Source organism: Rhinopithecus roxellana, chromosome 2 (genome assembly GCF_007565055.1).
Source record: "Rhinopithecus roxellana isolate Shanxi Qingling chromosome 2, ASM756505v1, whole genome shotgun sequence".
Classification (NCBI taxonomy): Eukaryota; Metazoa; Chordata; class Mammalia; order Primates; family Cercopithecidae; genus Rhinopithecus; species Rhinopithecus roxellana.
In genome coordinates this window covers 170342014-170360567 of record NC_044550.1, presented here as the reverse complement: position 1 = coordinate 170360567, position 18554 = coordinate 170342014, and the positions used below count along the sequence as shown (strand labels likewise).

General features: G+C 43.3%; 1 protein-coding gene across 3 annotated transcripts in view; it reads right to left on the bottom strand.

Moving 5' to 3' along the window:
• CCDC149 (coiled-coil domain containing 149) overlaps nt 1–18554 on the bottom strand; it is a 108194-nt gene that overhangs the window by 26391 nt on the left and 63249 nt on the right. For all 3 annotated transcript variants that reach the window (XM_010362987.2, XM_030924235.1, XM_030924230.1), the window contains 4 exons: nt 5811–5927; nt 4876–5048; nt 4083–4155; nt 2603–2687 (listed from right to left, as the gene is read on the bottom strand). In XM_010362987.2, coding sequence (XP_010361289.2) covers nt 2603–2687; nt 4083–4155; nt 4876–5048; nt 5811–5927 — 448 coding nt within the window. The remainder of the gene's footprint in view (nt 1–2602; nt 2688–4082; nt 4156–4875; nt 5049–5810; nt 5928–18554) is intronic.

Genomic DNA, 18554 nt, shown 5'->3' with positions numbered 1-18554 from the left:
GCACAAAGATATGGCAAAAAGATACATAACAGACTGCAAATAGCAAATATCTAAATATTGGGAAAGAGTACATTATGCAAAATCTAGCTGTTCTTGGATGTTTGTTACTCCACAAACTGCCAAATCCCATTCACGGCCAAGTTCAAAATGAAAGCCAGACAACATACACAGTTCCATGTAATTGAAGGATTGAGACCCACATGAGAGAGACCCACCCCTTGTGCATATCCTGCCCTGGATGAGTCTGCTAACAAGTCTCCAGTCATCTAGGGATGGCTCTGATAGAAAATTATTTTTTTGTCTAGTTTCTAAAGTGTATACTTTAAAAAAATTCCTAATTTGTTTGCATGCCACTTACAAATACATAAAGGGTATTACAGTGTGGTATACTAACTTAGCACATAGTAGGACTGTCACTTCTTTTATCCCAAATTTCCTACTTCTGTGAATAGAATGTAAGATTTCCTTAGCTTCTTTGGCAATAAAACACTATTAATGAATAATATGACAATACTATCTACTAAAACATCTGTGACTCTTTCACAAGTGATGCTGTTACAACTATGTTTCCCCATTTATGCTTGGCTGGGCTTGAAATGGCTTAAATTGCTCTCAGAAACCACCAGCCCCATCCATAGCATGGCCCCAATCTACATCTGCAACTTCTGCTTCTTCTCCCACCGTTTTTTTCTACCCTAGGTTCACTCAGGTGCTCCTGCGTATGTGTCCTTCCTGACTCCGAATGGCTGTTCTTCAAGTCGCTTTGGGTATTTCAAAAGCACTCTTCAAAGGGAGATAAACTAAGAGTTAAACAAAAGGACAACAACCACTGGTATTCCTACCAGACATTAAAAAAAAAAAGAAACAATATAAATCTCACAAATTTTATTTTCAAAAATGAAAAAAAAAAAACCCTGCTTTTTTCACTTAACAATATTATTCATCATTGATTTCCCTTAAAACATAAAATTGGATGGCTGCTTTGTAGTCCGTGTATAGATACAGAATTATTTGGTCGGGTGTGGTGGCTCACGCCTATAATCCTAGCACTCTGGGAGGCCGAGAGAGGCAGATTACTTGAGGTCAGGAGTTCAAGATCAGCCCGGCCAACATAGTGGAACCCCATCTCTACTAACAGCACAAAAATTAGCTGGGCGTGGTAGCACACGCCTGTAGTCCCAGCTACTCAGGAAGCTGAGGCAGGAGAATCACTTGAACCTGGGAGGCAGGGGTTGCAGTGAACCAAGATCGCGCCACTGCACTCCAGCCTGGGCAACAGAGGGAGACTGTCTCAAAAAAAAAAAAAAAAAAAAAAAAAAACAAAAAACCAGATATAGAGTTATTTAACTACTGCTGGACATTTATTGTGTTTTCAATATTTTTTATTATAAGCAATGTATGAAGAACTGTCTTGTAGCAAAACGTCTGCATATGTCGGTAATTGTTTTTTGTTGGTTCAAAGGGGGCCAGTTTAAGGCTTTCCATAGCACGCTGCCATAGAGTCATAGATTTCGTTTACCAATAGATTCTTGATAGAATGCTTTTTCATCACAGGTTTTCTAGAAAGGCTGTGCCAGATTGATGGTTCTGCCACAGTGTTTGAGTGTGGCTGGCATTCCCCACATCAATGATAACACTGGGTATCAACATTCAAAGATGGTTTGCTATATATGGTATCCAGAGCTAAACTTAGATGGGCTACTTCACATTTTTATAGAGTATTGTAGTTTTCTTTTGAAAAACAATTCTAGGGTGTTCTTTTCTGGTTGAGTGGAAAAAAGAAGTTGCTTGGAAAAGAGCCTTGGTTGTTATGTAGGCTGGAGACTCAGCACTTTTTTTTTTTAAGCCACTGTAGTGCTGATTAAGACTGCCATATGATAGTTGCTGGTCTGCACTATCAACAACCAAAAAGTGGGCCAGCTGAGCATGTTCAACTTGAGACTTATGTTTAGCATTGAATTCTGAATATTAAGTGTCAGAAGCCAGTGTGCTGCTATTTATTCCCCTGGACTGTTCCTGGAAGATCATTATTTTTCATTGGAATCGACAAGAAGGAGGAACAAAATTGCAATCAATAAAAGCTTCTTCGAAAAAGTCACATGTTATGTGAGAAAATGATTTCAGCAGCTAGGAGACTTTTCTGATCCTAGAGGCCAGGAAAAGGGGACATTCAAGGAGGTCAAAACGCATCCCTGGAGATGCTGAATTGGTGATTAGGAAAGGGAGAACATTCTGGAAAGGCGAACACAATCTAGGGGAATATGCCCAAATGGGGTCTAGTCATTAGAAAAACTTCGAATGCAGTGGTTCCCTAAGTGGGGTCCCTGAACCAGCATCAGCATCACCTGGGAACTTTTTAGAAATACGCAATTCTCAGGTCACACCCCAGACCTATTGAATCAGTAACTATGGGGTGGAACCAGTAATTTGTGTTTTAACAGGCCCTCCCCGCAACTCTGATGCACGTGGAAGTCAGGGAACCACTGTGCTATGGATCGCCTTGGTTCCCAGACCACAAAAGCAGCATCCTGGATGGGATGTGGCCTTGCAGTTCTAGTATTTTACGCTCATGAGTGGTCTTTCCTGGAGCATGATATCCTACCTTGCTTTGCAGACAGGACTCCTGTCAGAGCACTGCTGCTGGATTTACCCTGGCCCTTCGAGTTTCTCCGTCTCTCCAGAGCATTCTAAAACAGGATTGGGAGAGAATAAAAACCCATCAGAAAAGTCAACAATGGAAAAATACCTAGCAGATGTCTCCTCTCATTGGCACACAAGAACCCCTTGCAAACTCCAAGTGCTAGCCTAATATTTAGAATTCCAAGTCTATGCCCAAGAGTTATAATTTTTACGGCCTGGTAAGAAGACTTTTTTTTTCCAACAAAGGTGGTGCATGGCAGAATGATAGCAATTACAGTCCCCTGTATACAAAAAGCACTTAATACATGTTAAATTAAATCAAATCTGAAGCAAGAATGCAGCCTAACATGTGAAGTCACTAGTAATGAAAATTCCTTCTGAATAGACATGAGATGGTGACTAGGTTTATTTTCATGCACCAATGGTGATTTCTGGAAGGACAGAGAGCCATGATCAATTAGTGATGTCTGCCGTGGATACAGATTAAGGAAGTACATATGTGCCACCTACATGTCATTCCTAGAACAGACTTACATTAAAATTGATATGTAGCATCTAGTCAGTGCTTGGCACATAGAACTGAATAAATGTTGTTAAATGAATCCATCCACACATTTTTAAAAATTATGGATTAATTATACAACTTCAAAAGTTATATCCTTCTTTGGCTGAATGCATATAGATAGACTGGTATAATGTGTGGCCCCCACAAAATGGAAAGGAAGAACAGCATGGAGACTTGTGAGAACAAATGCTAATGTCAAAAGCCAGGAAAATAAGGTTCTTCTAAGTATCTAGATGGCTGTAAAACTTCACCCTCAGGAAGAGAAATCAATCTATTTTCCAAGCAGAGAAACCCAGGAGATTTTTCTAATTATAACACTTACAACTAACATCTGCAGAAATAGATATTATCAAACTAATGGTGCTGGAATTAGACTAAATAACAGTGGGGAGAATTTAAACATTCTGTCCTTGCAGTGTGACGTGAACATTATGGTTTAGACTGTGCCTTCCCAATCTTTGTTTCTTCATCACTCGGAAACCATTTTCTTATGGGTGATTATGAGAGAAATGGCATCTGATGAGTGAACATGTTATAGAGAAAATGGGTAAGAAACCTAATTGCAAATAGACCAAGGCTGTGCAATACACAAGTCCAGATTCTAGTGAAGAGGCTACACCAGGCACTAAAACACATCCTGGGTGGGCATGCCTTGTTCAGATAACAGCTGCAGAAGGAGTTCTTGTGAAAAGCTGCTTTGGTTTTTTGTTTTGGATTCTTAGTTTTCACTGGTTACCCAGTTAAAGCTCTTATTAGACTCTATCTGGGATGGCAGGCAAGTACTAAAATATCTTTGGCACATAAAAGGGAATTAAAATAGAATGACATTTAGATGCACAATAGTGAATCACCATCATTGTCATCATGATTTTGCTACCTTGTATTTGGCAATGTTTGATTTCAAGAGGTTGACCTCTTCATGGAGTTGCTTTAATCTCTCTTGAAGGTACCTGGAAAAGAATATATAAAACTAGGAAGTGTTTAAGGGCTAAATAAAAAACACACACTGAAGTATAAGAGGAAAAAACAAAAATCACTTGCCAGAAGAGCTATCTTTTACACATAACACCTTGCCTGCTCACTAGAAAGGAGAAACACGTGCATGTTTGTGACCTTTTCTTAAATGAATGCAATCAAGGTCAAACATGCCCAAATCGCACACACCCCACGTTAAAACAGCCCTCACAGAGATCCCCTAAGGGATATCAACACAGTTTTCACATAATTCTCATTAAGACGATTCCACTGGGAAGAGAGGCAGGAAGAGGCGACACCAGGCATAACATTAAGTTACACACACACATACTGAAATTTGCCTCAGGGAAAAGAAACAGCTAAGGGAATTTCTCAATTTATTTTCTTATTCTTTTCTTTCTCCTTGATGGCAATAACAAGCAACTCTCATGGGTTCCTCGCCCTTCTCGACCTACCAGGGAAGGTGTAGGGAAAGAGAAGGTAGATGTGTGCAGCTGTGCAGGTGTGGGCTGCTTTCCTTTTTCACTCTTACAACTAATACACGGCATTGATGTCATCATTTTGGGGGAGTGAGTTTCTTTTCAATTGTAAGGCAATTTTTTCCAAAGTAAATAGGGCTGCAAATAACTCCCAACCTGCAGGCCTGTACAGAGCCAGCCTTCCTCCCACACACAGGCCTGGGCCTGGCCACTTGCCTGTTCTCCATACACAGGGCGTCCACGTCAATGATGCGGTTCTCATGCCCACTCAGGATATGGTTCAGCTCCTGGTTGAGCCTCTCCACTTTGTCCTGGTAGGAAGACCGTTCTTCTTTAACATCCTGAAGCTCGTCCACAGAAGCCTGCAGGTCGTGCTCCAGAGACTCAATCTAAAACCACAGGGAGTACCCTTACCCAAGATGTTCCTCAGGCACCGGATTTATGGCCAGAGATGGAGCCTCCCACTTGGTTGACTGATTTTTAGAGAGTTTATTAACACTACCCACTTGCCCTAAAACCATAAGCGCCACACACTGAAATACAATAACAGCTAAAAGTGAGGGATGACTTCCTGCCAGACACTTATTATATCTAAGACAGGAGAGGTGCAGCAGCTTGGAAAACCAGAACTGAACCCTCAACTACTTCAGGATGCCCTGCAGCTGCCAGTGTCTTACAAATCCATACTTTTTCAAATCCACTCTAGACCCAGAAATCTTGTTCTGCTCTTCAGTTAGTAAGAGGAAGAAAATGAACTTTAGGTTCTCTTAGATGTTACCTAACTAGGGTTGAGATTTTGCACTTGTTGAGATTTTGCCTAAGAGGCATTGCTCAGCATTTTAGCAGAAACTTGCAAAGTAAGGCCAAGTTTGTCATGTGTTGTTCTCTCCCTGTCTGTCCTGGGTAGGAGGAAAGTTTCTTGTTGTGTTCAGAACAATGGTACTCAATGGCAGGGAGCAGACCTGCCTGCTGGAGGCCAGAAACCCAAGAGTCAGCTTGGGACCCTAGTGCAGCGCCAAGGAAGTAAAAGCATTCAACGTGCATCCCAGTCACCCCATACTCTGAGAAACGGGGGACACGGTCCACTCTTGTTTGTGTTGTGTCCAGCCGTGCAAACGCATCCCCAACTCTGAATAGATGTTAGTGAGAACCTGTTCCTTAGCTCTCTCTAGCTGCTGCACCAAGTCTTCACGCTCATGGGCTGCAAAGTGTCGCACGCCGATTTCTTCGTCTCCGAGCCGTTGTTTGGCAATCGTCATCCTCAAGAGCTGCATTTTCCATTGGTAGAAAAGAAAAAGGGACAGAGAGTAAACAGATCCAAATAAAAACCAAAGGACACTAAGAAACTTTTGGAAGATAAGATACTTTCAAGAAATACTGGAGAAAGCACAAAACAAAGAAATTACTTGCCAGTATCATCAATTTTTTAAAAAATTAAAAATATAGATTGTAGTGTACACATGTATATACTGTTTAAGGCCTGGACACTCTAAGCTGGATGTCTGGCGGAGCACTGCTACTGGGAGGAAACAAACTCTGGTTCCCATTAAAATTTAGCAAAGATTCAAAAATGATAACCCAATGCTGGAAGATTCTGCTGAGATGGGCACACTCCCACACTCAAAACAATGAGGTGACATTATCAAGAGGCTTAAAAGTGTCCCTACCCAATGATCCAGTAACTCTACTTTTGAAAATCTGGGCCAAGAATAATTCCAGGCTGCTAACTTTAGGAAAAAATGAAAAAGTAGATTGCACTGTTAAAGAGTTAAAACAAAAAAAAAAACAAAAAAACTAGAAACAATGTCTAACAATAGTGGAATGTTTAGCAAACTACAGTGCAACCAACCAAGTGGCTAATTTGCAGCTGTCTGAAATGAGGCTTATGTGAACTAGGTAACACCAGAGAACATGTCTATGATGCCATGTTAAGTGGGGGAAAAAAAGAATACTAATGTTTCTATGCAGTATGACTAAAATTATACTAAGAACTCTCTCTCTCTCTCACACACACTCACACACACACACACACACACACACACACACACAGAGAGAGAGAGAGAGAGAGAGAGAGAGAGAGAGAATGACCAAATGCACCAAATATTAAAAATGTATATATTTGGCCAGGCGCGGTGGCTCAAGCCTGTAATCCCAGCACTTTGGGAGGCCGAGACGGGCGGATTACGAGGTCGGGAGATTGAGACCATCCTGGCTAACACCGTGAAACCCCGTCTCTACTAAAAAATACAAAAAACTAGCCAGGCGAGGTAGCGGGCGCCTATAGTCCCAGCTACTCGGAAGACTGAGGCAGGAGAATGGCGTAAACCCAGGAGGCGGAGCTTGCAGTGAACTGAGATCCGGTCACTGCACTCCAGCCTGGGCGACAGAGTGAGACTCTGTCTTAAAAAAAAAAAAAAAAAAAAAGCATATATTTTGTTGATGGTGAGACTGCTGCTATCTGCTTTTTACTTTCTAACTTTTAAAATAGTCATTCACTGCATGAATTTCATAATATGCCTTTATTTATGCTTTAAAATCCTCAGGAATAAAATTGCAGTCTTCCAAAACATAATTTTCCAAAAGATCCCTGCAGAACCCATAGCTTTACTGGACTCCAGAGCCAAGATCCACCTGCAGCTCCAAACCTTCTAGGTGGGGCTGCAATGGAAACTGTGTGAGAGGCCCAAGAAGACCCCAATGGTCTCAGAGCATCCCCTACCTGCCCATCACAACTCCAATGATCGCCACTGAAGAGTGACTTTCAAAAGTTATGGCAGCGCTTTCCAATGTTTCTTTTATGGAGGTTTCAATCTGATTCCACGCCTCCCCATAGGGCAGATGTGGATGGGTTTCATATATGAACGGGAGCCTGAGGACAGTTTTTCACTGTCACACTGATCCGACCCAGGCAGGAGTGCCCGTGGGGGGCATGCTTTTCCTTGTTCCTGCATGAATCTTAAGGGATTCATTGCCAGTCGAGAAAATGGCTTAATTTTCAGAGTCTCTGAAGGATTTATGGGCAGGTGAGAGATAGGAAGTTAATTTAAGCCAAGGAAGAATATTAACTAAATTGAAATAATAAATAATAGCAAGGAACTTTGAAAGAAATGATGACTAAAGAAAAGTAAAGTACATTTTCAAATGACACTTACTTTGGGTCCCTGTTTGAAAACTATTCAGTTGAACTCAGCAAATATTTGCTGTGTCCCTACCAAGAGCAAAAGCACCATTGGGACTGGGTGGACAGTGTCCCAGGCAGGTGGAACAGACCGTGCAAAGGCAGGCAGAAGATGCAGGATGCTTAGATGTGCAGATGGCTGCACTTCCTGGAATCTGGTTACAAGCGATCCTCATTATCCATGGATTCTGTATTTGTGAATCTGCCTACTTGCTGAAATTTATTTTTAATCTCAAAATCAATATTTGCAGTGCTTTCATGGTCACTGTCAGACACGCAGAGAGTGGCAAAAAATTATAGTCGCCTGACACACACATTCCCATGGAGGTCAAACAAGGCCACATTCTGCCTTCCTGTTTCAGCCCTTGGACTGTAGACAAATGTCCTTTTCATGATCTAGTGAGTGTCACCACATTTGTCACATTTTTGTGCTTTTCATTGGTGACTTTGCTGTTTCAAGTGGCCCCCACACATAGTGCTGAAGGGCTGGACATGCTTGCACTTAGTGTTATCAGTGCAAGAAGGCTGTGAAGCGCCTGATGGAGACAATATGTGTGTTACAGAAGCTTCCTCCAGGCATGAGTGACAGTGTTGTTGAACTCAGTTCAATGTTCATGAACTAACCGTATATGTCAAATAAGGTGATGTTAAACAGAGACACACATAAAACAAGGTTATGATCGATCAGTTGACAAAAATGTTGTGACCAGAGGCTTACAGGAACCTAACCTTGCATTTCTCCTAGGAGCAATGGTTCGGTATTCACTAATCCAGTAGTTGGCAGTGACTTTACAGAACAAATTTGTAGCAAAACTGGTAATTCCACTGAAAGCTGATATACAAAAACTCTATTACATCACACAACTCTTGGCTTGGGACATCAGAATCCCAAAAGTGGATACACAGGAAGGCAAACAGCAAGACAAATAAAAAAAAAGTCTATCAGATCTGAGGGTCTAGAAACAAGACAACTCCTGGCTTTCAGTACAAGGCCAACAGGAGGCTCAGGTTGTGTCTTTGAAAGCAGGGTATTTTTCTTGGTCTATGAAAAGCCATACTGACAGCCTGAACTTTAAGTAATAAAACACTGTGGTTTTCTATTCTCAATATGCTTCACTGAGCACTTAATTTAGAATTACACAATTATGTTTGCTTAATGCCAATTAATTATTAAACATGTTTATTGAGGTCTGACAGCCATATAAGAGAGTCATCGTTTATATATTGGATGCCTGTTAAGCTTCAATAAATACGTTAACAATCATTTGGTGTTTAATGTGCATACAATATCGGCTGTTAAATCTCAGGGCCAGACTGGTTGAAACACTTATTTTTAAAAGTGAGGCCCAAGTTGGTAATAGCTGGATCATTAGTTGGGTCTAAAGCTCAAGTGCAGTCAGCTGAGGGGGTCTAAGAAGTCACCGCAGGGGAGACAGCCGAGCCCCAGGGAGAAAGTTCCTGCCTTCCCAGCTGACAGCTGGTGTGCGCTGGAGTTGGCCCACCTAGGGCCTGCATCCTGGTCCCACAGTCTGTGAGCTGTGCAACCTCAGGACCTTGTCTGAACCTCTTGGAGTCTCAGTATCCTCCTCTGTAAAAATATAGCAGTGAAAATGTAGTCTCAGAGAAGTGCTGTAGGCATGAAGTGAGAGAGCAGGGTTGAGTTAAATGAACACTGAACTCAGGGGAGTTCAAATACTCATATATACAAGTTAGGAGATTAAATAGAAGAGGGAAGAGAGGATGAGAGAGAAATAAAACAAAACATTAGGCGATTCTCCCAATTTCTATGCTCAATATCCCTGCTGGAGAGTGAGGGGGAGAGGGTGACTGATAATATATTTATGCAAAGTCACACTGTTCTATTTTTACATGATACCACTATTCCGAAGCATACATACACCATGAAAGCTTTGGACAATTTCAAAGGACAATCGGGGGAATTTTGGCTATGTACAAGTTTCTGCCTCTTACGTGCTGACTTCAGAACCTAACCCTAAGTAAGAAAAGATGGGACTTCTCTTCAATTCTTAGCACAGGCCCTGGAGTATACAATGTGCTTAATAAATAATAAATGTTAGGGGCTCTTATGATTATTGTAATTATCATCCTCCTCCTCCTCCATGTATGTTTCCCCACACAGAAGCCCACTAGGGAAGTCGACCTTTCTTCTAAGCTAGAGAAAGCAGAGCTCCCGAGCCAACCTTATCTGTGTAGTGCAGGCAAATGATGTTGATTTTCCACCTTGGAAAATGGCTATGAAGCAACTGCTCAGGGCACTTAATTTCCTCAAACAGCGCCATCAAAACTGCACAGCCAGCCTCCCTGTGCCAACCCACAAAGTGGATCAGTGCCTTGCACAGCACCCGCGCCACCACCAATAGACGCATTCAGTTGCTGATTTAGATAGAAATAAATGTTTATGAATGAATTATGGGTGTGAGTCGTCAGCTTGCGGATGAGGTGCAGCTGCAGCTGGGAAGTGGCTGAGGGACATGGCCGCAAAACAATGTGGTAAAATGGCTTCTGGGTGCCCTGCCCCCAACTCTGCCAAGAGCCTGCTCAATCCGTCCTCCATGAAGCCTGCCCAGGCCTTCCAAGTCGGAATGACTTGCTCCTTCCTTGATCTCTTCTCAGCCTTCGTCTCCCACAGTCCTCAACATTCTCTACCTCATCCTATTTTCATTTACCTGAATCTGTTTTACCTAACAGTGAGAGGCAGCCAGGTGCAGGAGCAGCTATTCTCTGGGTATTATCTACATTCAGATCCAGCTTCTACTAATCCTAGCTATGTGCCCTTGGCAAGCTCTCTAACGCTGGTGGGCTACATGTGACTTTTTTTTTTTTTTTTTTTTTTTTTAAAGGATAAAATCTATCTTGTAGGCAGGACAGCCATGTATGGCTGCCCAGGCTGTGCACTGCACAACTCCATCTGTGGAGATCACATTACCACAATGGGAAGATACAATGCAATGATCACTGTCCATGTAACTTCATGAGCTTTCAAAGTGCAATCCCCAGTTACAGTTGGTATAGGTACAGTTCTTATACAGTGGCTGTCAATTTGCCAGAGCTATTGAGAGGGTCAAATGAAAGAATCATTAACAGGAAGTGGAGGCTAGCCCTTCCTTGCCCCCAGTCCTCATGTACTGCTGTAGATAGCTCACCTGGGGAGAGGTCAGCACCAAAAGGCATTTATTAAACATTCATCTGGAGTGGCACTGTGCTGGGCAACTCAAAAACAAGACCCTGCCTATTATTTCCTTACTTTTCCTGTTAGTTTCCTCCACATCCTCTCCAAATGTCCCCTTACCTTTTGAAAATACCTTCAATAAAACTGGACGTGAGAGATTAAAAAGGCTCCAAGTGGGCCACCTATTGTGTACACCAGAGTCCAAATTCCTAGATTTATATGACATTCCAGTTTTAGTTTCAAACAAAATAATTTGTCACTTAAAACAAATCAAAACAATAGTTTTCATCCTCTGTCTCTTACCCTGGAGATCATCACGCACGCAGTCATTAGTGTGTATATGGATGTCACCCAGTTAACAAGCTCCCAATGTAGTCCAAGCAAGCAATGTGCTAGCAGTTTTCCTTACACCACTGATAGATACCCCCAAGTGGCTCTTCACAGCACTGTGATCCGCACAGAGCCTCTACTAGGGCTGAAGAGGCACAACATTACCTGCTCCCACCTGCCTCCTGACCCCATTTCTAACCATCCCCCTATGTCTGTGCTCCAGCCATGCCGGCTTCCCTCCCTTGTCCTAAACATGCCACTCTCATGTCTGTCCCGGGCCTTTGCACTTCCTCTGCCTTTGGAAGAGCCCACTCACAGGTCTGTCCAGAACCCAATTCTTTTATCTCATGCAGGTCAGATCAGATCTCTACTGTCTGAGAAGTCTTCTCTGCACATTATCGCCAGAGGCATTCACCCTTAAGCCACTCTCAACCCACACTGCCCTGCCTCCCTGTCTTCATCATACTTACCAGAAATAATCACATTCATCTGCTTGTGTACACCACCCCACTGTCAGCTCCATCATGGCATGAACCTTGCTTGTCAAATGCACTGAAACACCTTGGCCTCCACAACCGTGTCTGGCTAACCATAGCCCGTCCTCAAAGGCTTCTCAGATCTATTAAATAGGAAGTCCCCATTCTGTGCTCCCCACAACTCTCAGAGGCAGGCACTGTCATCTCCTCTTTACAGTGGAGAGAACCCCCTGAGAAGCTGGCACAGGGCTCTGAGGCCAGTGTGAACTGGCCAAAAGCTTCAGGGCGAGGGCACCGTGACCCACTGGGAACCATGTACAAATCAGTGGGCCAGGCCAGGTGTGGTGGCTGACACCTGTAATCCCAGCACTTTGTGGGGCTGAGGCAGGTGTATCACTTGAGGTCAGGAGTTTGAGGACAGCCTGGCCAACATGGTGAAACTCTGTCTCAACTAAGAATACAAAAACTAGCTGGGCATGGGTAGTGTGCACCTGTAGTCCCAGCTACTCAGGAGGCTGAGGCAGTTGAATTGCTTGAACCTGCAGGCAGAGGTTGCAGTGAGCCGAGATCACGCACTGCACTCCAGCCTGGGTGACGGAGCGAGACTCCATCTCAAAAAATAAAAATAAAAATAAAAATAAAAATAAAAATCAGTGGGCCACAGTGCCTGAGCCTGAAGCTTTTGGCCAGGTAACACTTAGCACTAATGTGCCATGCCATGCACTGTCCTAGGTGCTGATCCCCATTCACCCATTTAAGTCCACCAAGCACCCTGGCAGGTATTGTTGCTATCCTTATTTGCACGAGAAGCTGAGACAGAGGGAGGTGGAGGAACTCGCCTATGTTACAAATCTTGTAAATGGCAGTCAGGAATTGAGCCCTGGAAGTTCAGGGATCTGAAGTCTATGCTGTGCTGCCTCTCTTCACAACTGTGGCAACAATTCCTACACAGCAGCTCCCCTGGAGAATGTGCTCCATGTCACGTGCTTTATAGAACTTTTTAAATTTAATCCTCACAAAAGGCAAACTGCATGCCTTCCACACCAAGCCCCTGACTCCCTAAGCTCGCCCCCCTCACAGGGTCTTTGGATTTCACACCCCTCGTCCCTATATCCGACCCTTCCCACCACACTTCCTTCAGTGTTCTGTGTCACCCACATGAGCAGAGGGCCTTCCCCGACCACCTGATATAAACAGCATCCCTGCCCCACCTGAGCTGCATTCTCTAGCCCCTTATCCTGCTTTAGTTTTTTATTTAGCACTTATCACCTCCTGACATATTATACCACAGTTTATCAAATATAAGACTCCATCAATTCTAAGAGCCACCACTGTGCACCTCTAAAAAGAGGTAGTTATGCCAATCATAACTACACAATACACCGACTGTATCAGAGATGTCCAAATGGGAAAAACTGTGCATCTCGGAATCTGTGAAATATGATTTATTTGCTTACTGTCCATCTGCCCCCACTAGAACGAAGCCTCCATGGGAGCAGAGACTCACTGATATTGTTTGCTGTTAGCCCTAGACCAGACAGTCCATCCTTTACAAATACGTGTTGAAATGAATTGCACTGAACCAACCTCCATGAGGCAAGTACTAATGCTATCCCCATTGTACAGATGAGAACAACTAAGGCACGAAGTAGTCAAGGAATTGTCCCAAGATCACACAGCTAAGAAGCCCCTGAATTACTGTCAGATAGTTCAGCACATGTTGCTCCCAGAGTCAAAATCTTTAGTGTCGCATCAAGCAGTTTTAAAGAAGCTTTGATTTACTTTTATTTTAGTGTGTAATTTGGATATGGTGTATGATAAAACAAGTCTTGGGCAGAGATATCTTTCACTTATCCACTAGGAAGTGTAATTATGTTCACAGTCTATAGGATGAATATCTGAAAACCATGCTGTTTTGGTCACATGGTCTACCCAGACTATGAGCTCATGTAAGCCATGGCAGGCTCAAATAAGGTATCTGAAGACCAAGTGTATCCAATTCACTTACAAATAAAACATGAGAGACTGCTGAACTAGACTGGCTGCTTGCTGGACTCGCTGAGCATTGCCTATAGTTCATAATCAAGATCCCAGGTAGAACAAGACATGATAGGGCAGGGAGGTGGGGTGCGGTGAAGACCCCTTCTCACTCATTGTAATTCTTCATAATTAATTTCCATAGTGCCCCAAGGTCCGAGCTTTTCATTAGAGTGCCATCTTCACTTCAGTTTCTTGCAGGTTAGGACATCTCTCTGCTCCCTTTGAAGCATAAAGTGAAACAGCTTCCGAAGAGCTCCCTGATCCCTCATCCTGGACCATTACAAACATCCACAGCTGAGCACTCCTTTTTAGCGAAGTGTACTTTAATTAGTCACCTGCACACTCATTGGTCTGTCTTTATTGGCTTGTAGCTGTATCTTAATTGGTTTGCTCACCAAATTCATACAAAAGTCCCATGTCAATAGAGGTATGTTCACAGAAGGTCTCTATCATTTTATGGCACCAACGCCAGATAAAACAGAGGTACCTAAAGACCTTCAGCTGGTGTAACACAAAACTCATTATTAAGGGCAAAACCCTGTGTTTATGCAATGTCACAACAGCTAAATTTAAATTTGCCAGCAGAGGCCCAGGAAGTATAAATGTATGACATTGGTAGGAGCATTCACCTACCGAAAACTTCCTTGCCTTTGAACACATCGCACCGTATTATTGGCCTTCTGCACAAAAGTGCCATAATCTTTAAAGCCAACAGACAAGAAGACCAACTGCCATCTGTCCCAATGGGAACATGAGTTGCTGCTTCTGACGTATCCTATTAGATGCTTATTCCACAAGGGGCACACAAAACGCAAGAAAGTTCCCAGGAGCTCAGCACCAAAGCAATAACGCTTGATGCTGGCGAAGTCGAGGCTGGTGATTAGGAGGGCTGACTTTTGGGGATCCATCTGCCACATGCCAGGTGTCTCACCAGGATCATTGTCTCTACTTGGGGGGAGACATATCTAGTTCACTGGAAATAGCTTATCAATAGAGAGGAAGATCTTAAGATTTCTGGTGGAATTCTTGCACAAGTGGATTCTAAGTCAATATGGGTGCATGTTGTGCTAAAGACAACAGCAACACTTACCCTCTGTTAAGTGCTTGCTAGGTGTTATGAACCATGCAACACCCTTTACAAACGATATTGCATGCAAGTCCATTCCTAAATCATTAAATCTCATTGTCCGTTCTCTTTTCTTCTCAGACTAAGCACTCTCTGATGAAATTACTTATGTATTTTATTTTCTTATTATCTACTCCCCAACTAGCATATCAGCACCATGGGAGCTAGTACCCTGTCTTTCTTATTCTTTGATGTGTCCTTAGCCGCTAGGATGTTAATTAGCATGTAGGAAGTGCACAATTACGTGGGGAATAAATGATGTGAATAAACGATTAAACAATTCTATGAGAAGTATTATTATTGTCACTTTACAGATGAGGAAACTGAGGCCTGGAGAGAAAACTGACTTGCCGAAGGCCACAGACAATAATTGGCAAAACGAGAACATAAACCTGGGTCTGACAATTTTAAAAGGCGGACCTCTTGGGCTGCACTACACTGCTCCACTTCACAGAGGCAGGCTGGAGCTCTCTTTTCCTGGAGTCCAAATATTTCCAAGTTCAGTGACTTCACTCTGGTAACCTGACATTTGTCATGGCACCAGTATCTATCACACAGACATTGGCAAAGGCAAAATGTTACAAGTCAGGCTTCTTCTTTCAGAGAGCTGGTTCAGGACACGCTTCAGGGAATGGTGGTCCCCCTAATTCTTGGTATCAGCTACCTGTGGTCAACTGTGGTCTGGAAATATTAAATGGAAAATCCCAGAAATAAAAAATTCATAAGATTTATATCGTATGCCGTTCTGAGTAGCATGATGCACTCGTGTCCTGGTCCACCCCACCTGGCCCTGCCGGAGAAATGCAAATCCTTCCTTTGTCCAAGGTCCATGCTGTCTACACTACCCACCCCTTAGTCACTGAGTAGCCATCTCAGGTATCAGATCACATGTCATGGTATTGCAGTGCCTGTGTTTAAGGAATCCTTATTTTACTTAATAATGCCCTGGCCAGGCATGGTGGCTCATGCCTATAATCCCAGCACTTTGGGAGGCTGAGGTGGGTGGATCATAAGGTTAAGAGATTGAGACTATCCTGCCTAACATGATGAAACCCCGTCTCTACTAAAAATACAAAAATTAGCTGGGCATGGTGGCACATGCCTGTAGTCCCAGCTACTCAGGAGGCTCAGGCAGGAGAATTGCTTGAACCCAGGAGGTAGAGGTTGCAGTAAGCTGAGACTGCACCACTGCACTCCAGCCTGGCGACAGAGTGAGACTCCACCTCAAAAAATAAATAAAATAAAAAAGAATGACACCAAACAGAGATTGCACCACTGCACTCCAGCCTGGCAACAGAGCGAGACTCCATCATAGATAAATACATACATAAAATAAAAAAACAATGACCCCAAACACAAGAGCAGTGATGCTGGCAACTTGGCCATGCCAAAGAGAAGCTACATACTGCTTCTTTTAAGTGAAAAGGTGAAAGTTCTCAACTTAAGGAAAAAAAAATCATATGCTGAGGTTGCTAAGATCTACAATAAGAACCAATCTTCTATCCATGAAATTGTAAAGAAGGAAAAAGAAATCTGTGCTAGTTTAGCTGCTGCACCTCAAAACTACAAAAGCTATGGCCACAGTGCCTAACTGATCGGTGAAGATGGAAATGGCATTACATTTGTAGGTAGAATATATGAAGACAAATGGGCTCTGATGGATGGCAACCAAGTTCTGCACTAACCCAGGTGTCAGGCATCCACTAGGGGTCTTGGGAAGTATCCCCCAGATAAGGAAGGACTGCCGTCTTTGTGATTCCAATGTCCTCTGCTAGTTCTGCTGTTTGACCTACTAATCCTTAAATTCTCTGAGACCCCTTTTTTCCTCCTGATCCCCTTTTCCTAAATCTGTTCTTTTCTTAATGCCCAGAAGAGGAACAGGCCAACCTCTGGAGCAGGCCAAGGGGAGCTGCGGCTGTCTCTGTGGCCCCAGCACTGCCTGAGTCTTTCCTCATTCCTTATAAACTGATACACTGAGAGCCCTGGGCAACGTGCAAAGCTTTTCCAGGGTAATGCGTGGCTTCGTGAGCCCTCCTTTTCCCAGAAGTCTCCTCTAACCTTGTTAATCTTTAAGAACTGTAATTTTTAAGGAAGGGGAGGGTATCCAGTAGGTTTCCCTTTTCACACCTCTCATTTGGTTTGGCTTGGAAGTTTGTGTTAGTTTGGGAGCCTGAGAAATTCTTGGGCACTGGACAGAGATCGCAGGAGGTAATCGATCACACAGGTCCCCCCTCACAGGATGCCCATGTTGGCACAAGAATGCTGCCCCCTGCCCCATGGGAGAGCTAAGCTGCTTGGAAGCCAGGGTGGCAACAAATCTTTCAGGAGGCTGTTTGGAAATGCTTTATGGCCCACAGGGTTACAAGGCTCTAGTTGAACAAATGGAAAAATTAGTCTACCCTAAAATATCCAAGGCAAGTAATTTCCTATCACCTTGTTTTTCAAATGTACTTAACATCTAGAATCTCGGCTTCTCAAAATATGGATGAGGGTCATCAGTTAAAATGGCAACTCAGAGATAAAAATCTTCCACTTTAACAGTCACTCATAAAATGACGCCATCAGCCCTGCTGCTTGGCCTCAGAGTTAGGAGTCCAAAAACAACAATTATTAAGTATTCTTGAATTTAACAGACTTGAACCAGCCAACGAGCAGGATACTTATCCTTTGCCCCTCAAGGCTCAGCAACTGACCCTCTGCTCTCGCCACAGAAGCTCCTCAAAGAGACGTATCTGGGGTTAGTTCCCCCTCTGTTGGGACAGTTTGCTTTTCTGCAAAGCTTTTCCAGGGTAACGTGTGGCTTCGTGAGCCCTCCTTTTCCCGGAGGGCTCCTCTAACCTTGTTAATCTTTAACTGTAATTTTCAAGGAAGGTTCCTTTCTCCAAATTTCTAAACTACTTCTCACTCTACAAAGTACTGATGACAGCCAGATGGCAGTTGGTCTGTTTATTTCTTGCATGTTTTTTTTTCTTTTTCTCTTCCTCTTCCTTGAATCCTTTTTTGCTTCTTTTCGTTCTCTTTATTCATTCATTCGTTTATTCCATTCCACTCCTTCAATAGAGATTATAAAATACCTCCCTATCAGGAACTAAGAATGCTAATTTATAGGATATACATGGAAATTCAGCCTTCAAAGAGCTTCCCCTTGGGGCTGGCAGTGCCACACAAGTGTGAGCAGAGGGGCAGAGCAAGACATGCAGGCTGCACGGGACTAATGCCTAAGAGCTGGAGAAGGCTGCATTTGATCTACGACCTGGGAGAGGAGCAGAAGCTTGCAGGAGAAGTAAAGGGGAAGAGTATTCCAGATTGAGCAAACAGCAGGTGCAATGGTCCTGTGGCTACAGGCAGTGTAGCTCAGCAAAGGGGCTGAAATTAGTGCTCTAGGGCTCAAGTATGAAGTGACCAGGAGCAAAGATGTGGCTGTAGAAATCAGTAGGGGTCAGACCATGGGGGCCTAGCACACCGTGATCATGGAGGCCTAGTGCACCAAGAGGTAGAACTGAATGCAGAAAGCGATGGAAGAGTTGGAGTAGAAAGTGCCTTAATTAAAAAAAA